Below are 13,717 nucleotides of genomic sequence, written 5' to 3' on the forward strand. Positions count from 1 at the left end.
CAGCAAAGGGTGGGACTTGTGCAGTTTCTCTTTCCTCAACTGGCAGCTCCGTGGGGCCCTCCCACTTGGACATTCCGGGAAAATGATGAGGGCAGGGCAGAGGGGCAGGCAGGGCAGCTGCAGGTGCCAGAACACAGATTGCATAAAAGGCTGGGGGATGGTGGGGGACTGAGGAAGGGAGAGCCACTAGGCCCAGGTCTGGAGTTTCAGCTTGGACACAGAGCCAGGAAGACACGCAGAGCAAGCCTGAGCAGGCCATCTTGACCCTAGTCCTAACTTCTCTCCTGCCTTCTATTGCTATGGGGAGCAATCAAAGCCCCCAACTCTGCCTGGTATCCTTGGTCTTGGGCCTCTTGTCTGGAGGTAAGTGAGGCTCCCCTGCCCCCTCCTGCTGCCCGTAGCATCCCTCCTTGGCCTTGTGGGACTAGGCTTCATCAGCCTTTCTCTTTAGGTGTGAACACAACCCCATTGTCTTTGGCCCAGCCCCAAGTCTCCTGCCCTCTGGAGGAGATACAGATCAAAGGTGGCTCCTTCCGACTTCTCCAAAATGGCCATACACTCGAGTATGTGTGTCCTTCCGGCTTCTACCCATACCCTGTGCAGATTCGCACCTGCAGATCCACGGGGTCCTGGAGCACCCTGCAGACCCGAGACCAAAAGATTGTCAAGAAGGCAGAGTGCAGAGGTCTGAGAGCAGTGAATGTGGGTGGTGGCCTAAGGGAGGGATGAGCAACCTAGTCCCAGCAAGGTTGGGACTAGGATGAGACTGGACTTGTGTTGAGACTAGGGAGGGCTCACAAGGTGGGCTGACCAAGAGCAGAAAGAGTTCTAGAGTGGCAAATGGGAAAGGAGGGGGTTGGAAGAAGAGCTAGCTTTTACTAAGCATTTATTCTGGGGTTCCAGGCATCCCTGGAAATTTAAAAAAGCACTCAGAAATAGGGAGGGAAGAGCAGCAGGACCCCTATGTGTTGAGGGGTAGGTAGATGCTACTCCTGTGGGACTGGGAATGAGCTGTGTCTCAGTGACAGGGTCTCTGAGACAAAGAGGGATAGCCTTAAAGTAGTCCTTCCCTTTACTTGACATCTACTTGTCCTCTTCCCAAAAGCAATTCACTGCCCAAGACCACAAGAGTTTGAGAATGGAGAATACTGGCCCCAGTCCCCCTACTACAATGTTAGTGACGAGATCTCTTTCCACTGCTATGATGGTTACACTCTCCGGGGCTCTGCCAATCGCACTTGCCAAGAGAATGGCCGGTGGGATGGGCAAACAACAATCTGTGACAATGGAGGTAAGAAGTGTCCCCTTCCTCATTGCCCTGTCTCTGACTGCACTCCAGCCTGAGGAATGGGCACCCTAACTCTTGCTCTCTGCTTTGCCTTCTGGGCCTCAGGCTTTAGTGCTCACTCCATGTCTCATGCTTCTGCAGCTGGGTACTGCTCCAACCCGGGCATCCCCATCGGTACAAGGAAGGTGGGCAGCCAGTACCGCCTTGAGGACAGTGTTACTTACTACTGCAGCCGAGGGCTTACCCTGCGTGGCTCCCAGCGGCGAACATGTCAGGAAGGTGGCTCTTGGAGTGGGACAGAGCCTTCCTGCCAAGGTGACACTTGATCTGTGATAAGGAGTCAGGTCCTGTGCTCCTGTCGTACTGTCCCCATACCAGGGTTCTGTCTTCTCTCCTTGCCTCAATCCTGCTCCTTCCTTCCTTCTTTTAAACCTCCCTCTAGGACATTCTCACTTCTGAGCCCTTTCCACCCTGGAAACTCACATCCTGCCTCTTTTGTCACTGTCCTTGACCCTTCCAGACATTTGACCTAATTTCTGATTTCTTTAGACTCCTTCATGTATGACACCCCCCAAGAGGTGGCTGAAGCCTTCCTGTCTTCCCTGACAGAGACTATAGAAGGAGTGGATGCCGAAGATGGGCACAGCCCAGGTTTGGAGGCAAAGAGAGGAGGCAGTGAGGGCACTGGGGGCGGATGGAGAAGGGGCAGAACCACACATACTAGAGCCTGAGTCTCTCTGCTGCCATTTAGGGGAACAACAGAAGCGGAAAATTGTTCTGGACCCCTCAGGCTCCATGAACATCTACCTGGTGCTGGATGGATCAGACAGCATTGGAGCCAGCAACTTCACAGGGGCCAAGAGGTGTCTAGCCAACTTAATTGAGAAGGTAGAGTCCCCTTTCCCCTAAACCTGGGGACTCTGTATTGCCCATCCAGGACTAGCTTCCTGATAATCCTAGACCTTTTGAATTATATGGCCCCAGAAAATCTCTGGGTCCTATCTGCTCTCCTTCCTTCTTTGCTTGAAGCAGTCTCCTGAATGTGAACAGACTCCTCCACGAACCTTGCCCCTTAAGTCTCTATGATCTTACTTGTCCCAGAAAAGTTAACTGAATTCTCCCAGTCTTAGTATTCTACTTTAAATGCCCTGACACCTTGCTTCCTCACCTACAGGTGGCGAGTTACGGGGTGAGGCCAAGATATGGTCTAATAACATATGCCACATACCCCAATATTTTGATCAAAGTGTCTGACACAAAGAGCAGTGATGCAGACTGGGTCACAGAGCAGCTCAACAAAATCAGTTATGAAGGTCAGAGGTTAGGGAAGGGAAGAATGGGAGGTCTACTTTGGGTCAGAGGGGCCAGAAGGTTCAGGAGTATTGTGTGGAGAGGGTGGTGAGACCATGTTACGGGTGACAGGGAGGACCAATTTGTAGTCAGAAGTTGAATAGCAAGGTCATCAGACAATGAGGGTTAGTGGGAACCTATTGGAGGTTGGGAGAGCCACACTGTGGCCAAAGGGAAGTCAGTGGGACGATGATCAACTCAAAAAGTTGTAAGTTGTGGAATCACAGTTTGCCAGTATACCTCTGGGGTTGAAGAATGGCTTGGAAGACCAGGTTAGGTGATGACCTCTTCCCTCTCCACAGACCACAAGTTGAAGTCAGGGACTAACACAAAGAAGGCCCTCCAGGCAGTGTATAGTATGATGAGCTGGGTAGAGGACACCCCTCCTGAAGGCTGGAACCGCACCCGCCATGTCATCATCCTCATGACTGATGGTCAGAAGGAACCCCTCTCCTGTCTCAACCTCCCCACTCTCTCAGAACAGCATGTAGCCCTTAAGTCCACTTGTAATATTAGACACAGGGTTGGGCCCTGAATACCCTTCTTCCCTTTTACTTGAAGCAGTCACAGTCTCTTGACTGTGAAGACTCCTCCACAATCCTCAACCTTGAACCTCTATAACCTTCTTTGTCCCCAAAAGTTCCTGAATCCTCCCAACCAGAGTAGTTTATACTTTCCATGTCCTGCCTCCCTTGCCAAAAGCAGATCATAGCCAGCTGTAGATGATGTCTGTGACCCTTTACAAAGAGGGACCCTTCTCACCAAAGCCTTCTGTGATCTGCCACCTCTATTCCCTCCTCAACCTGCTTACCCAGCCATGTGTGTCACTGTCTCTGGCCAGTTTATCTTTTTTGATCCTTTTTTCCCCTTCATTTCTGTGGTCCCTATCTTTCTGCAGGCTTGCACAACATGGGTGGGGACCCAGTCACTGTCATTGATGAGATCCGGGACTTGTTGAACATTGGCAGGGATCGCAAAAACCCAAGGGAGGATTATCTGGGTGAGTGACCTGCCTAGGACTCAGCATCACACTTCCCCAGGGCCTGGAGTCTCACTCCTCCCTTTTTCTCCCTCAGATATCTATGTATTTGGGGTCGGCCCTCTGGTGGACCAAGTGAACATCAATGCTTTGGCTTCCAAGAAAGACAACGAGCAACATGTGTTCAAAGTCAAGGATATGGAAAACTTGGAAGATGTTTTCTTCCAAATGATTGGTATGAAGATATAAGAAGGGCATTAAGTACTCAACTCTCTCCAGGCCACCTGGAAGTCACACGTGTTTCCTCTACCCCTGAACCTAATAGTCTGGAAAGCCTCTCATTGCTCCTCCTCTGTCACTATTCCTGTTTCTTGGCACTGTCCACTTCCTAATCTCATAATCACAGAGCTGTGTTAAGTTAGAGATCTTGTGGTCCCTCATTTAACAAGTGTGGAAACTGAGACCAAAAGAAGTCAAGGTACAGCAAATTAGCAACTGAGTTGGGTCCAAAACCAGCCAGCTTCCGATAGCATAGTCCCAAGTCCTTTTCACTATACAACAGCAGTTCCCTCACTCCTAACATAAGTAAATAAATGCCTGTGGCTTGTCCCTTTCTCCTCCTAAGTCTGTGCTATAGGTAGACATGCAGGGTACCCTCCCCAAAAGGCTGCTGCCATTTGCAAATGAAGTGTCTCCAGCTTTCAGCACATTCTCCTTCTCTGTCAGATGAAACCAAGTCTCTGGGTCTCTGTGGCATGGTTTGGGAACACAAGAAAGGTACCGATTACCACAAGCAACCATGGCAGGCCAAGATCTCAGTCACTGTAAGCACAGCATCCCAGGAGTGGGGACTTAAGGGGTGAGATCAGGGCAAAATGGGGGTAGAATGGGAAAATGTTTGTATTACACTGTGGTTTATGAAAGTTGAGCTTTCCCTCTCCACTGTTCCATTTCCAGCGCCCTTCAAAGGGACATGAGAACTGTATGGGGGCTGTGGTGTCTGAGTACTTTGTGCTGACAGCAGCACACTGTTTCACTGTGGATGACCAGGAACACTCAATCAAGGTCAGCGTGGGTAAGGATGCAATTGACTAGTCCTACACTTCACCTGCACTCAATGCAGCCCCTTCCCTTTTACCCTAGACTAGTCAGGGATGGGGAAGACTTGAAGTTAGGAGTGACGTGGGGTCAGAGGCAGGAGGCTGTTCACAGAGAAGTTGTACCCACTCTCCTATTTCAGGAGGGCAGAGGCGGGAGCTGGAGGTAGAAGAAGTCCTATTTCACCCCAACTACAACATCAATGGTAAAAAGGCAGAAGGAATTCCTGAATTTTATGACTATGATGTGGCCCTGGTCAAGCTCAAGAATAAGCTGAAGTATGGCCAGACTCTCAGGTGAGCAGCTGGAACCTTGAGGAGGAAAGGCTGGGAAAGGCAAGTTAGAACACAGGTAAGAGGCAGGACCAGTCTCCTGTCACTGACTGTCCTCCTCTCCTGCAACAGGCCCATTTGTCTCCCCTGCACTGAGGGAACAACTCGAGCTTTGAGGCTTCCTCAGACAACCACTTGCCAGCAACACAGTAAGACATATTCAGGGAAGCAGAAAAAACAAAAAATGAGAATTCAAGAGATGAGTGGGGCATGAGGGAGGTGCACTATGGAGCACACACACAGCCCAGTGCCCAGCTTGTGGAAAGGCCTTGAGGGACATCTGCTGATAACAAAGGCAACAGGGAGATGAGAGGGCAGGTGAAGTGACTCAGTCTGCCCATCTATCCAGAGGAAGAGCTGCTACCTGCAATGGATGTCAAAGCTCTGTTTGTGTCAGAGGAGGAGAAGAAGCTGACCCGGAAGGAGGTCTATATCAAAAATGGGGATAAGGTAAGAAATGGGGACACTAAGGAGGTCCTAAGCCATAATCTCTTCTAAGCCACCTTGGTCATCAATCCTTTCTTCTCTGTGCTACCTACCTCCCCATAGAAAGCCAGTTGTGAGAGAGATGCTCAATATGCACCAGGGTATGACAAAGTCAAGGACATCTCTGAGGTAGTCACACCCAGGTTCCTTTGCACCGGAGGGGCGAATCCCTATGCTGACCCAAATACTTGCAGAGGTGAGAGAAGGCTCTTTGCCTGTACCTCAGGTTCCTGAGGCCCAAGAGTCCTTTTCCCTGCAGCTTCTCATCTTACACAGGTGATTCTGGAGGCCCCCTGATTATTCACAAGAGGAGTCGCTTCATTCAAGTGAGTTCTCCCTTTCTGGTCTGTGGGGAGATGCCAAGTGGTCAGCACAGACCCCGAAATAGGAAAAAGCTCAATGCATGTGGGTAGTAGTGGGAGGTGGGCAGAGTCCCACTCATCTTAGGACCATGAGACCAGGGCTGAGCTGGATCCTTGGTCTAATTCCTTTAGATCAGCTCAGACCTCATTAGGAACAGCCAAACTTCTGGGATTAGGAAGGAATTCCACTGAATGATCCATGGTACCCCCTTGCCCCTGCAGATTGGTATAATCAGTTGGGGGGTAGTGGATGTCTGCAAAAACCAGAGACGGCAACGACAGGCACCTGCTCATGCCCGAGACTTTCACATCAACCTCTTCCAAGTGCTGCCATGGCTGAAAGAGAAACTCAAAGATGAGGATCTGGATTTTCTTTAAGGGGTTTCTTGAAAAGGGGCATGGGATTGAATTAAAACAGCTGCGATAATGCCTGTGTTCCAGATCCTTTTGGGGTAAGGGAGTGGGGAATGTGCACTGGCTATGTTGTTACAACTGCGATCAAATTTGACAGCCGTTTTTAAAGGCTGAACCCCAATCCCAAGTGCTGAAAAACCAGAGGCTGAGGGAGATGTGTGAGCTTCCACCTCAGTGTTTTACTGAGACCGGCATTGGGGGCATATGAGGCACAAGGAATCCAGCTCCATTCCCTAGAAGCCATCCACAAGGTTTTCCTTGTAGACATCATCACTGTAGACAATCTGGGTCCTCTTGTCCCGGTGGCAACCCTTAGGGCTGTTCTGGACAGCTAGGGAGGGAGGAGATGGACAGTTAGGGTCTGAAGGAGTTCACTGATCAAACCTGAGGCCCAGAACCTTACTACCTCATTCCCGGTTGCTGCCCACTGGTGGCCAGAATGGCCTGTCTCCTCTTAGCCTCCTCAAATTGCAGCTGCTGAACCACTGCCAAAGAGTTGTTACTGTGACACATGTGGAGACTGTGATGAATGTTTTGCTCTTAGAAAAACCCTAAATGTTGTCATTGCTGAGGCATATGAATGACGTTAACATGCTTTCAATCAATATGTCAAAAATTAAAAATCAAAAAATCTCTGTAGCCCTTTATTGATATGCTGGTCAATTCCGGCTTTCTTTCCTTTTGTCTGCAGGGCCTTTCTTTCTGTTCACTTCTTTCCCAGGAAAAATTTATTTCATATTTTCAGGCAAAATGGGTTATCTGCACCAAAAGATGCTATTAGCCCACACCAGAACTCATCCAGTGTGTAGCTTTGGCCCTCAGCATTCTCCCTCGAGTCTCTAGTTGCTTATTCCCCTTCCTTTCTTCCGCACATCCCTCGTCACCCCATCCAAGGATTCCATCCCTAGACCCTAGGGATGAATTCCACCCATGACAGTTCCCACTCTTTGTGATCTTTGTACCTCAATACTTCTGACCACTCTCCTCCTAGTTGCTTATTCCCCTTCCTTTCTTCCACACATCCCTCGTCACCCCATCCAAGGATTCCATCCCTAGACCCTAGAGAGAATTCCACCCATGACAGTTCCCACTCTTTGTGATCTTTGTACCTCAATACTTCTGACCACTCTCCTCCTCAAGTATGTGTCATTTGGCTTCAGTGGCCCTGGCCCCTCTGGTGTTGCTCCCAGCCCTATGATCTCTCCTGACTCCTTTGCTGCATCCTCAACATCAGCCTGACTTGTCAGGAGAGCTGGGGACACATGGGGCGTGAGTACAGTCTGCTTCCGAACACAGTCCCTGAATATCGTTCAAGCCTGTCTGAGTCATTTAGTTTTCCAAAATCAGTCTCCTCTGACGATACTGTTTTATAGCCATCCTGTTTTTAACCCATGTTTTTGTTCCTTACCTCACACCTGAGTTTCAGATCTTTAATTTCAAATATGAAACCTACTCTATGCCCTCTCAAAATGAATAAGTCTCATGAGATGCTCATCTTCCTCAGCAACCTGATTCCAGCTCCCTCTTTCTTGCCGGTTGTAGTCATCGCTTTGGGAGTTGTTTTCAATCTTTTTTCTCCTTTTTCCTTTACTCTAACAGAAAGCCTCACAATCCCCTTACCATCTCCATAGCCTCCATGTAAATTCTTTTTTTTTTTTTTTTTTTTTGAGACAGAGCCTCAAGCTGTCCCCCTGGGTAGAGTGCCGTGGCATTACAGCTCACAGCAACCTCCAATTCCTGGGCTCAAGCGAGTCTCTTGCCTCTGCCTCCCAAGTAGCTGGGACCACAGGCGCCCGCCACAACGCCCGGCTATTTTTTGGTTGCAGCCGTCGTTGTTTGGCGGGTCCGGGCTGGGGATTCGAACCCGCCACCTTAGGTGTACGTGGCTGGCGCCTTAGCCGGTTGAGCTATAGGCGCCGAGCCGCCTCCATGTAAATTCTGACCTCTATCACCCCTAGGGAACCCAGGCATGGGTTGTGGAAAAGAATCCCAGTTCTTACCGAGGGAGCCCCAGACAGACTTGCCAGTAGCAGCATCCAGCATGGGCTGTTTGCGGGCTATGTTGACTTTGAGCTGCACAGACTCCACTTGGGTCCCATTGAGCTGGAACAGAAGAAGGGAAGAGGCAGAAGATGGGGGAGGAAAACATTACACAAAAGCAAAGGAGTTATTTTAGGGGTTGCTATCCCGAGAGTAGAATGAACAGGGATCTAAGAATGTAAGTTTTCTGTGTCAATAGGGAGACTTTCTCTGCTAAGAGGAACGAATTTCCTACTGGCTCCCCGTATTTTAAGGAGAGAACATGAGGATGGCAGGAGGGATGGGATGAACGAATCTGGGAAGTCCCAACCTCAGCAACAGCCTGATCTGCTGACTCCATCTTTTCATAGGTGACGAAGGCACAGCTGGGATGAGAGAAAACAGGGTCAGTGGGAGGCCTACAGGCTTTTCTGGACCCAACCTAACTCAGTGCTCACAGGCTGCTGCAGGCAGGGCAGCTCCTTCCCCACGTCCCACACCCCAGGGATCTCCCAGGACTTCTCATCATGCCTTGTCGTGATCCTTACTTTCTGGGTGGGTCCATGGAGAGGTCAATGATGTTTCCAAAGGGAGAGAAGGCCCCACGGAGGAGGGTGGGCGTCATGTCTTCCCCGTACACATAGAGAGTATTACCCTTCCGAGGAGCCCGGCGTTCAGGGAATGAGTCCGACCCTATGGGATTGGGAATCACAGTTGTACAAGACATAGGCCATTTCACACTCTACTTAGCATGACCCATGTAAACCCTAGCTTAGGTCACCTTCCCCTCCAGCTATGATCACTCACTGCGGAAAGGGCCCTCTCGGTCTCGGTCTCGGTCTCGATCTCGGTCTCGATCTCGGTCTCGGTCTCGGTCCCTCTCCCGCTCCCGGTCTCGGTCCCGATCCCTGTCCCGTTCCCGATCTTTATCTCGATCCCGCTCCCGATCTCGGTCTCTGTCCCGGTTCCTCTCATGGCTGCGGTCCCGGCTGCGGCTTCGGGGAGGGGAAGTTGAGGAGCGGGCACTACCACGTTCTTCATAGCCCCAGTCAAAGGTTCGAGGAGGGCCTTCACTAGCCCCTGTGCCCTCTGCCTCTTCTCCATCTGGTCCCAGTTCTCGAAGCCGATCACTGGAAGATACAAAGCTGGAGAAAAGTAGACAGTGAGGATCAAAGTGGGCTTATGCTTCCTCCTCCCAGACCCCGTGGATACTCAACATTCCCTCTGCAGCCCGGTTCCTTCCACTCCAATTCCAAACCTCCCAAGGATGTATGCAATCAAACCCACCACCAAGTGGGCCCAGTCGTACTGCTAACTCTCTAACCTCTCATACAGAGATTTCCTCTGAGGACGTCTGGACGACTGAAAAAGAGACCAAGAATAGTTAAGATAATTCCCAGTTGCCGATATGTGATCCAAAATATGTGGGCCTTTCATCTTCCTCAATCCCCAGCCCTTCAGGGATAGATGATTAGGAACCATTACCTCCTGCAGGTCATCATCAGCAGATATGCTCCTTTGGAACGGCTGAAAAGTGGGGACTGGTCCCTTCTCAGGGTCCTGGAGAGGCGGTAAGGATCTATCTCAGTGTGGGAGCAAAAGTGTTCCTTTTCCCTAATTCTCTTCTTCGCTTTTTTTAAAATTCCATGTATGTTTCTTATTTTTTATAAGTGACCTGACATATACGTATTTATGTAAACCTCTCCTGAATCTGGTGATTTTCAGTCCATTCAACCCACAGGAGTCCTCAAACTTTTTAAACGGGGGGCCAGTTCACTGTCCCTCAGACCGTTGGAGGGCCTGACTATAGTTTAAAGGGATAGGCAGCGGCAGCAAAAACACCTGGCGGGCTGGATTTATGTCCTCGTCGGGCCACATGTGGCCTGTGGGTCAGGCCGTAGTTTGAGGACGCCTGCCTTAGAACAACACATTATAAGAACTCAAATCTAATTTATAGAATTTGTAAGGTAAGAAAAATTCAGAAGTCACCAAACTTTTTCATTTTACAGATAAGAAACCTAAAGCTCACAGCGGTTACAATAATTTGCATTTTCATCCCCTTAAAACTCACCTCCATTTCAACCTGAAGGAATGCCCTCTGAAGTCAAGGGTCCCTGAATAATCTTTCGGCTTGTGCTCACCTTTAACTTCCCCTCTAGGGTTCGAGAACGTTTGAAGCCTGAGTTCTTGGTCTCAGCCTTGATGGCGCTGATGGCTCCTGACTTCACCAGCTGTTTTGCCTGCTCTGTTGCTGTGGCTGTATCTACCACAGGCTGCTCTGATAGTGCTTGAGCAATGAGGGGAAGAGGCATTATGTTGGCTAGGCTATGAGAAAGGAGAGCCTCATGCTGCCCACTTCCAGTCCATCCCCATTTTCCCTGGTACTCACAGCGTTTGACACCACCTTGGCTGGCCGTGCTGCTGCTACTTTGCTTCTTCAAAGCCAGCAATGCTTTTTTCTGTGAATGAGGGTAAGACGAGAGGGGTCAGTGAGGGCCAACTGCTGGCCAGGTCCTCTCCCAAGGCCCTTGGGTACATCACTCTGGGATATTAAAAAAGATGTCCCTGGAGTGGCGCACTGAGATAGCCCTGCCTCTCACATCTGATCCCCCAGATCATGTACAATGCCAATAATACCTAATCTAACCAAACCATGGAATCCAAAGGCTTTCCAGAGACTCACATTTTTGAAGTTGAAGACAAAGATTTCAACCATGGACTTGTGCCCCAGGACATAAACTAAAAGTAAGTATAAGACTGTATGTCTTTTTGAGGGGCTTCATCCAACCAACTCCTGCATGTTTAATGAGATCCAGACATTTTGTAACAAAAACATTCAAAGTCTAATGCATGGCTCCTACCCTCAAGATGCTTTATTTACTGTCTAGTAAATAAAACAACTCGAGTGAACTGCCAAGAATGATTATAAGAAGTGCAGATTACTCATACCTGAAAACAAGTAAGATTTTCTGATTCTTAATGGCTATTAATCTAGGCCCTGCATGGAATCTGCACAATATAGAGAGGAGAAGAGTATTTAGACAAAGAAAACAGGGTGGCAAAGATGCAGAAATAAGAAGGTCTTGAGAACGCATTTTTTTTTTTTTTAAAGACAGAATCTCATTTTGTCGCCCTCGGTAGAACGCCATGGCGTCATAGCTCACAACAATCTCCAACTCTTGGATTTAAGCGATTCTCTTGTCTCAGCCTCCCGAGTAGCTGGGACTACAGGCACCTGCCACAGAGCCTGGCTATTTATTGGTTGTAGTTGGTTGTTATTGTTGTTTGGCAAGCCTGGGCTGGATTTGAACCTGCCAGCTCTGGAGTATGTGGCTGGTGCCCTAGCTGCTAAGCTACAGGTTCAAGAGAACACATATTTTGACAGTAGTGAATAGTTCTATTTGACTAGACAGGAGAGCCAAGCTAAGGTTCTGAGGCTTTGTTATATAAACAATGTGAAACCACTTGTGGGTTTTGAGAAAGAGAGGGAGTAGAGTTTTGTGTTTTCAATGGATCATTTTAGCAGGAGTAAAGAAATCTGTTAAAAAAAAAAAAAAGAGCAGAAACTTGTTGATAGATAGACCTTACAACAGCCTAGGGGACTGTCAGTAAAGCCCCAGCTCTGGAGAATACACAGTAAAGAATTAACAGGAAAAATGACTTCAAAAGAAGAATCAATAAGACTTAGCAAATGTTTGGCTATACAATTAGTGGGAAAGCTGGAGATGAGATTTTGAGTCCAAACGTACAAAAGAACTGAGTGGAGTCAGTCCTACATGGAAGATGGAGAATAGAGAAGAAGGTAATAGCTTCAGTTTTAGGTACCTGAAGTTTATCAGTAAGACAGTGGATGGAACTGGAAAAAACAAACTTTGGGATCACCAGCTCTTAGATGTTATTAAAAATTAGAGAAAGGAAGACTCCATGGGAGACTACACAGAAGAGAGATAACGTCTACACGAAGACTCCGAGAAGCTACACTATGAGGTGATATGTCTCCAGGTATGTGCCAGAAGAATCCCCCCATCCCCTCACACTCACCCCAGGTGTTCTCAGAGTGCAGAGTCTGTGAAAGGTTGGGCCATGCCCACACACACTCCCTCACCTTTTTCTTGAGTTTGTTGAATTTCTTCTGCAGAGCCTCCTCCTCCTCGCTCAGTCCGGGGGGTATCACCAACATGGTGGCTCCTGGTTCAGGGGCAGGGCCCAAGACATCTTTCTCCACTGTCACCACCCAGGGTTCATACGCAGTCCACACTGTGCCCAGCCCCAACCCTCCAGGACTGCCTACTCCTGACTTTAGTCTTTCCCTACCCCTTGCTTAAACCAGGTTGTCATCCATAGCTCCCGCTCTTCAAAATCAACCAGCATCCCTCTTGTCTCGAGGGATCACATACTTCACCGCCTTGGGGTACCACGTGGCCCGGGGAGGGAAAAACACCCCCTCCGTCGCCAAGACGATGGCACCCTATCCCTTTACCCCCTCTGGGGTTAGTAGGGCCAACCGCGGAGTTTGAACAGCAAAGAAGGCAGCAGAATCCGCGCAGCACTCTCAGAGCAACGAAAAGGGGAAGAAGAGAGAAGGGACTCAGAAAAAAGGGCGAAGGGCGAGGCGGAAAAGGCCTTACCTGAGGGGGCGGCAACCAGGCCCCCACCGTCTCGGGCGGCGCCCGCGCTGGCCGCCGACGGCGGGCTCAGAGCGATGACGTAGCGAGAGGCGGAGAACGCGGTAACCAAGGCGGCCAAATGTGCACTTCCGCCCGGCCTTCCACCGGGACAGATCGACCCTCCGCCGCGGTAGTCCACGCTCCCGGCGCGGGTTGTGCCGAAAATCTCCGCCACTTCCGCCCGTATCTGGGCGGGCCTTATTCACGGCGCGTACTCACTGCAGTTCCGGGCTGCTTGGCAGCTGCCGTGGTTCCAAGATGATGGAGACTGAGCGACTCGGTGAGGGGGAGGGGAGTGGAACGGAGTAGTAGGCAAAGAATGACTTTTGACCAATGACCTCTGACCTCTCCCCGTAGTGCTGCCTCCTCCAGATCCCCTGGACCTGCCCCTTCGGGCGGTGGAGGTGGGATGCACAGGGCGCTGGGAGCTATTGAACGTGCCTGGGGCTTCAGAGAGCACAGTGAGTGACTTTTAACCCTAACCTTTGACCCTCATTTAGTCTAAACTTCCACCTTCCTCAGTAGGATCATGTAGCATAACACCTTGCTCTCCTATGCCTGGACACCTGTTGTCCAAGTCCAGACTGGTACTGAACAGACTCCAGCCCAGTGGACCTGCAGTGAGTCTGAGCTCAAGTGAGGACAGATCAGGGAGAACAATACCTTAGCTAGTTTTTCTTTTCTTTTTTTTTTTGAGACAGAACCTCAAGCTATCCCCCTGG

General features: G+C 49.7%; 3 protein-coding genes across 7 annotated transcripts in view; 2 read left to right on the forward strand and 1 right to left on the reverse strand.

Moving 5' to 3' along the window:
* Window positions 1–13: 13 nt before the first annotated feature.
* Window positions 14–6,324, forward strand: CFB (complement factor B). 2 transcript variants are annotated; one of them, XM_003789044.3, is made up of 18 exons: window positions 14–363; window positions 452–685; window positions 1,106–1,291; window positions 1,430–1,603; window positions 1,838–1,939; window positions 2,040–2,176; window positions 2,463–2,601; window positions 2,941–3,072; window positions 3,537–3,638; window positions 3,715–3,852; window positions 4,344–4,441; window positions 4,575–4,692; window positions 4,858–5,011; window positions 5,120–5,196; window positions 5,397–5,497; window positions 5,597–5,729; window positions 5,810–5,859; window positions 6,118–6,324. In XM_003789044.3, the coding sequence occupies exons 1-18, from the start codon at window positions 300–302 to the stop codon at window positions 6,271–6,273; spliced, it is 2,295 nt and encodes a 764-aa protein (XP_003789092.1). In that variant the 5' UTR covers window positions 14–299; the 3' UTR covers window positions 6,274–6,324. The 2 variants fall into 2 exon arrangements, with proteins under 2 accessions (XP_003789092.1, XP_023368694.1); XM_023512926.1 differs by lacking the exon at window positions 14–363 and having other exon boundaries at window positions 478–563.
* A 142-nt stretch (window positions 6,325–6,466) lies between these two features.
* On the reverse strand, window positions 6,467–13,142 carry NELFE (negative elongation factor complex member E). 3 transcript variants are annotated; one of them, XM_003789046.3, is made up of 11 exons: window positions 12,957–13,142; window positions 12,434–12,516; window positions 10,718–10,787; window positions 10,470–10,615; window positions 9,814–9,888; window positions 9,653–9,690; window positions 9,136–9,473; window positions 8,877–9,021; window positions 8,660–8,714; window positions 8,310–8,412; window positions 6,467–6,640 (listed from the first exon to the last, which is right to left on the reverse strand). In XM_003789046.3, exons 2-11 carry the CDS (start codon window positions 12,506–12,508, stop codon window positions 6,543–6,545), a joined length of 1,143 nt encoding a protein of 380 aa, XP_003789094.1. In that variant the 5' UTR covers window positions 12,509–12,516; window positions 12,957–13,142; the 3' UTR covers window positions 6,467–6,542. The 3 variants fall into 3 exon arrangements, with proteins under 3 accessions (XP_003789094.1, XP_012660184.1, XP_023368696.1); XM_012804730.2 differs by having other exon boundaries at window positions 10,470–10,787; window positions 12,957–13,020; XM_023512928.1 differs by lacking the exon at window positions 6,467–6,640 and adding an exon at window positions 6,774–7,068 and having other exon boundaries at window positions 10,470–10,787; window positions 12,957–13,020.
* Window positions 11,770–13,717, forward strand: part of SKIV2L (Ski2 like RNA helicase) — a 12,701-nt gene continuing 10,753 nt past the window's right edge. The window contains exons 1-3 of one of the 2 annotated variants that reach the window (XM_003789045.3): window positions 11,770–12,330; window positions 12,827–13,275; window positions 13,353–13,456. In XM_003789045.3, coding sequence (XP_003789093.1) covers window positions 13,254–13,275; window positions 13,353–13,456 — 126 coding nt within the window. In that variant the 5' untranslated portion in view covers window positions 11,770–12,330; window positions 12,827–13,253. Of the gene's footprint in view, window positions 12,331–12,826; window positions 13,276–13,352; window positions 13,457–13,717 lie in introns of those variants that run through there. The other variant, XM_023512925.1, reaches the window with a different exon arrangement.

This window comes from Otolemur garnettii, unplaced genomic scaffold, assembly GCF_000181295.1.
Source record: "Otolemur garnettii isolate 467f Iridium unplaced genomic scaffold, OtoGar3 scaffold00031, whole genome shotgun sequence".
Classification (NCBI taxonomy): domain Eukaryota; kingdom Metazoa; phylum Chordata; class Mammalia; order Primates; family Galagidae; genus Otolemur; species Otolemur garnettii.

What these genes read in the sequence shown, in the direction of transcription:
- CFB (XM_003789044.3), top strand. Translation starts at nt 300, where the DNA reads ATGGGGAGCAATCAAAGCCCCCAACTCTGCCTGGTATCCTTGGTCTTG. An exon ending in CGAAGATGGGCACAGCCCAG is followed by an intron (nt 1,940 to 2,039) that starts GTTTGGAGGCAA and finishes GCTGCCATTTAG; the next exon opens with GGGAACAACAGAAGCGGAAA. An exon ending in TGACCCAAATACTTGCAGAG is followed by an intron (nt 5,730 to 5,809) that starts GTGAGAGAAGGC and finishes CATCTTACACAG; the next exon opens with GTGATTCTGGAGGCCCCCTG.
- NELFE (XM_012804730.2), bottom strand. Translation starts at nt 12,508, where the DNA reads ATGTTGGTGATACCCCCCGGACTGAGCGAGGAGGAGGAGGCTCTGCAG. An exon ending in CCCTAGAGGGGAAGTTAAAG is followed by an intron (nt 9,889 to 10,469) that starts GTGAGCACAAGC and finishes CCGCCTCTCCAG; the next exon opens with GACCCTGAGAAGGGACCAGT. An exon ending in AGGAAATCTCTGTATGAGAG is followed by an intron (nt 9,474 to 9,652) that starts GTTAGAGAGTTA and finishes ACTTTTCTCCAG; the next exon opens with CTTTGTATCTTCCAGTGATC.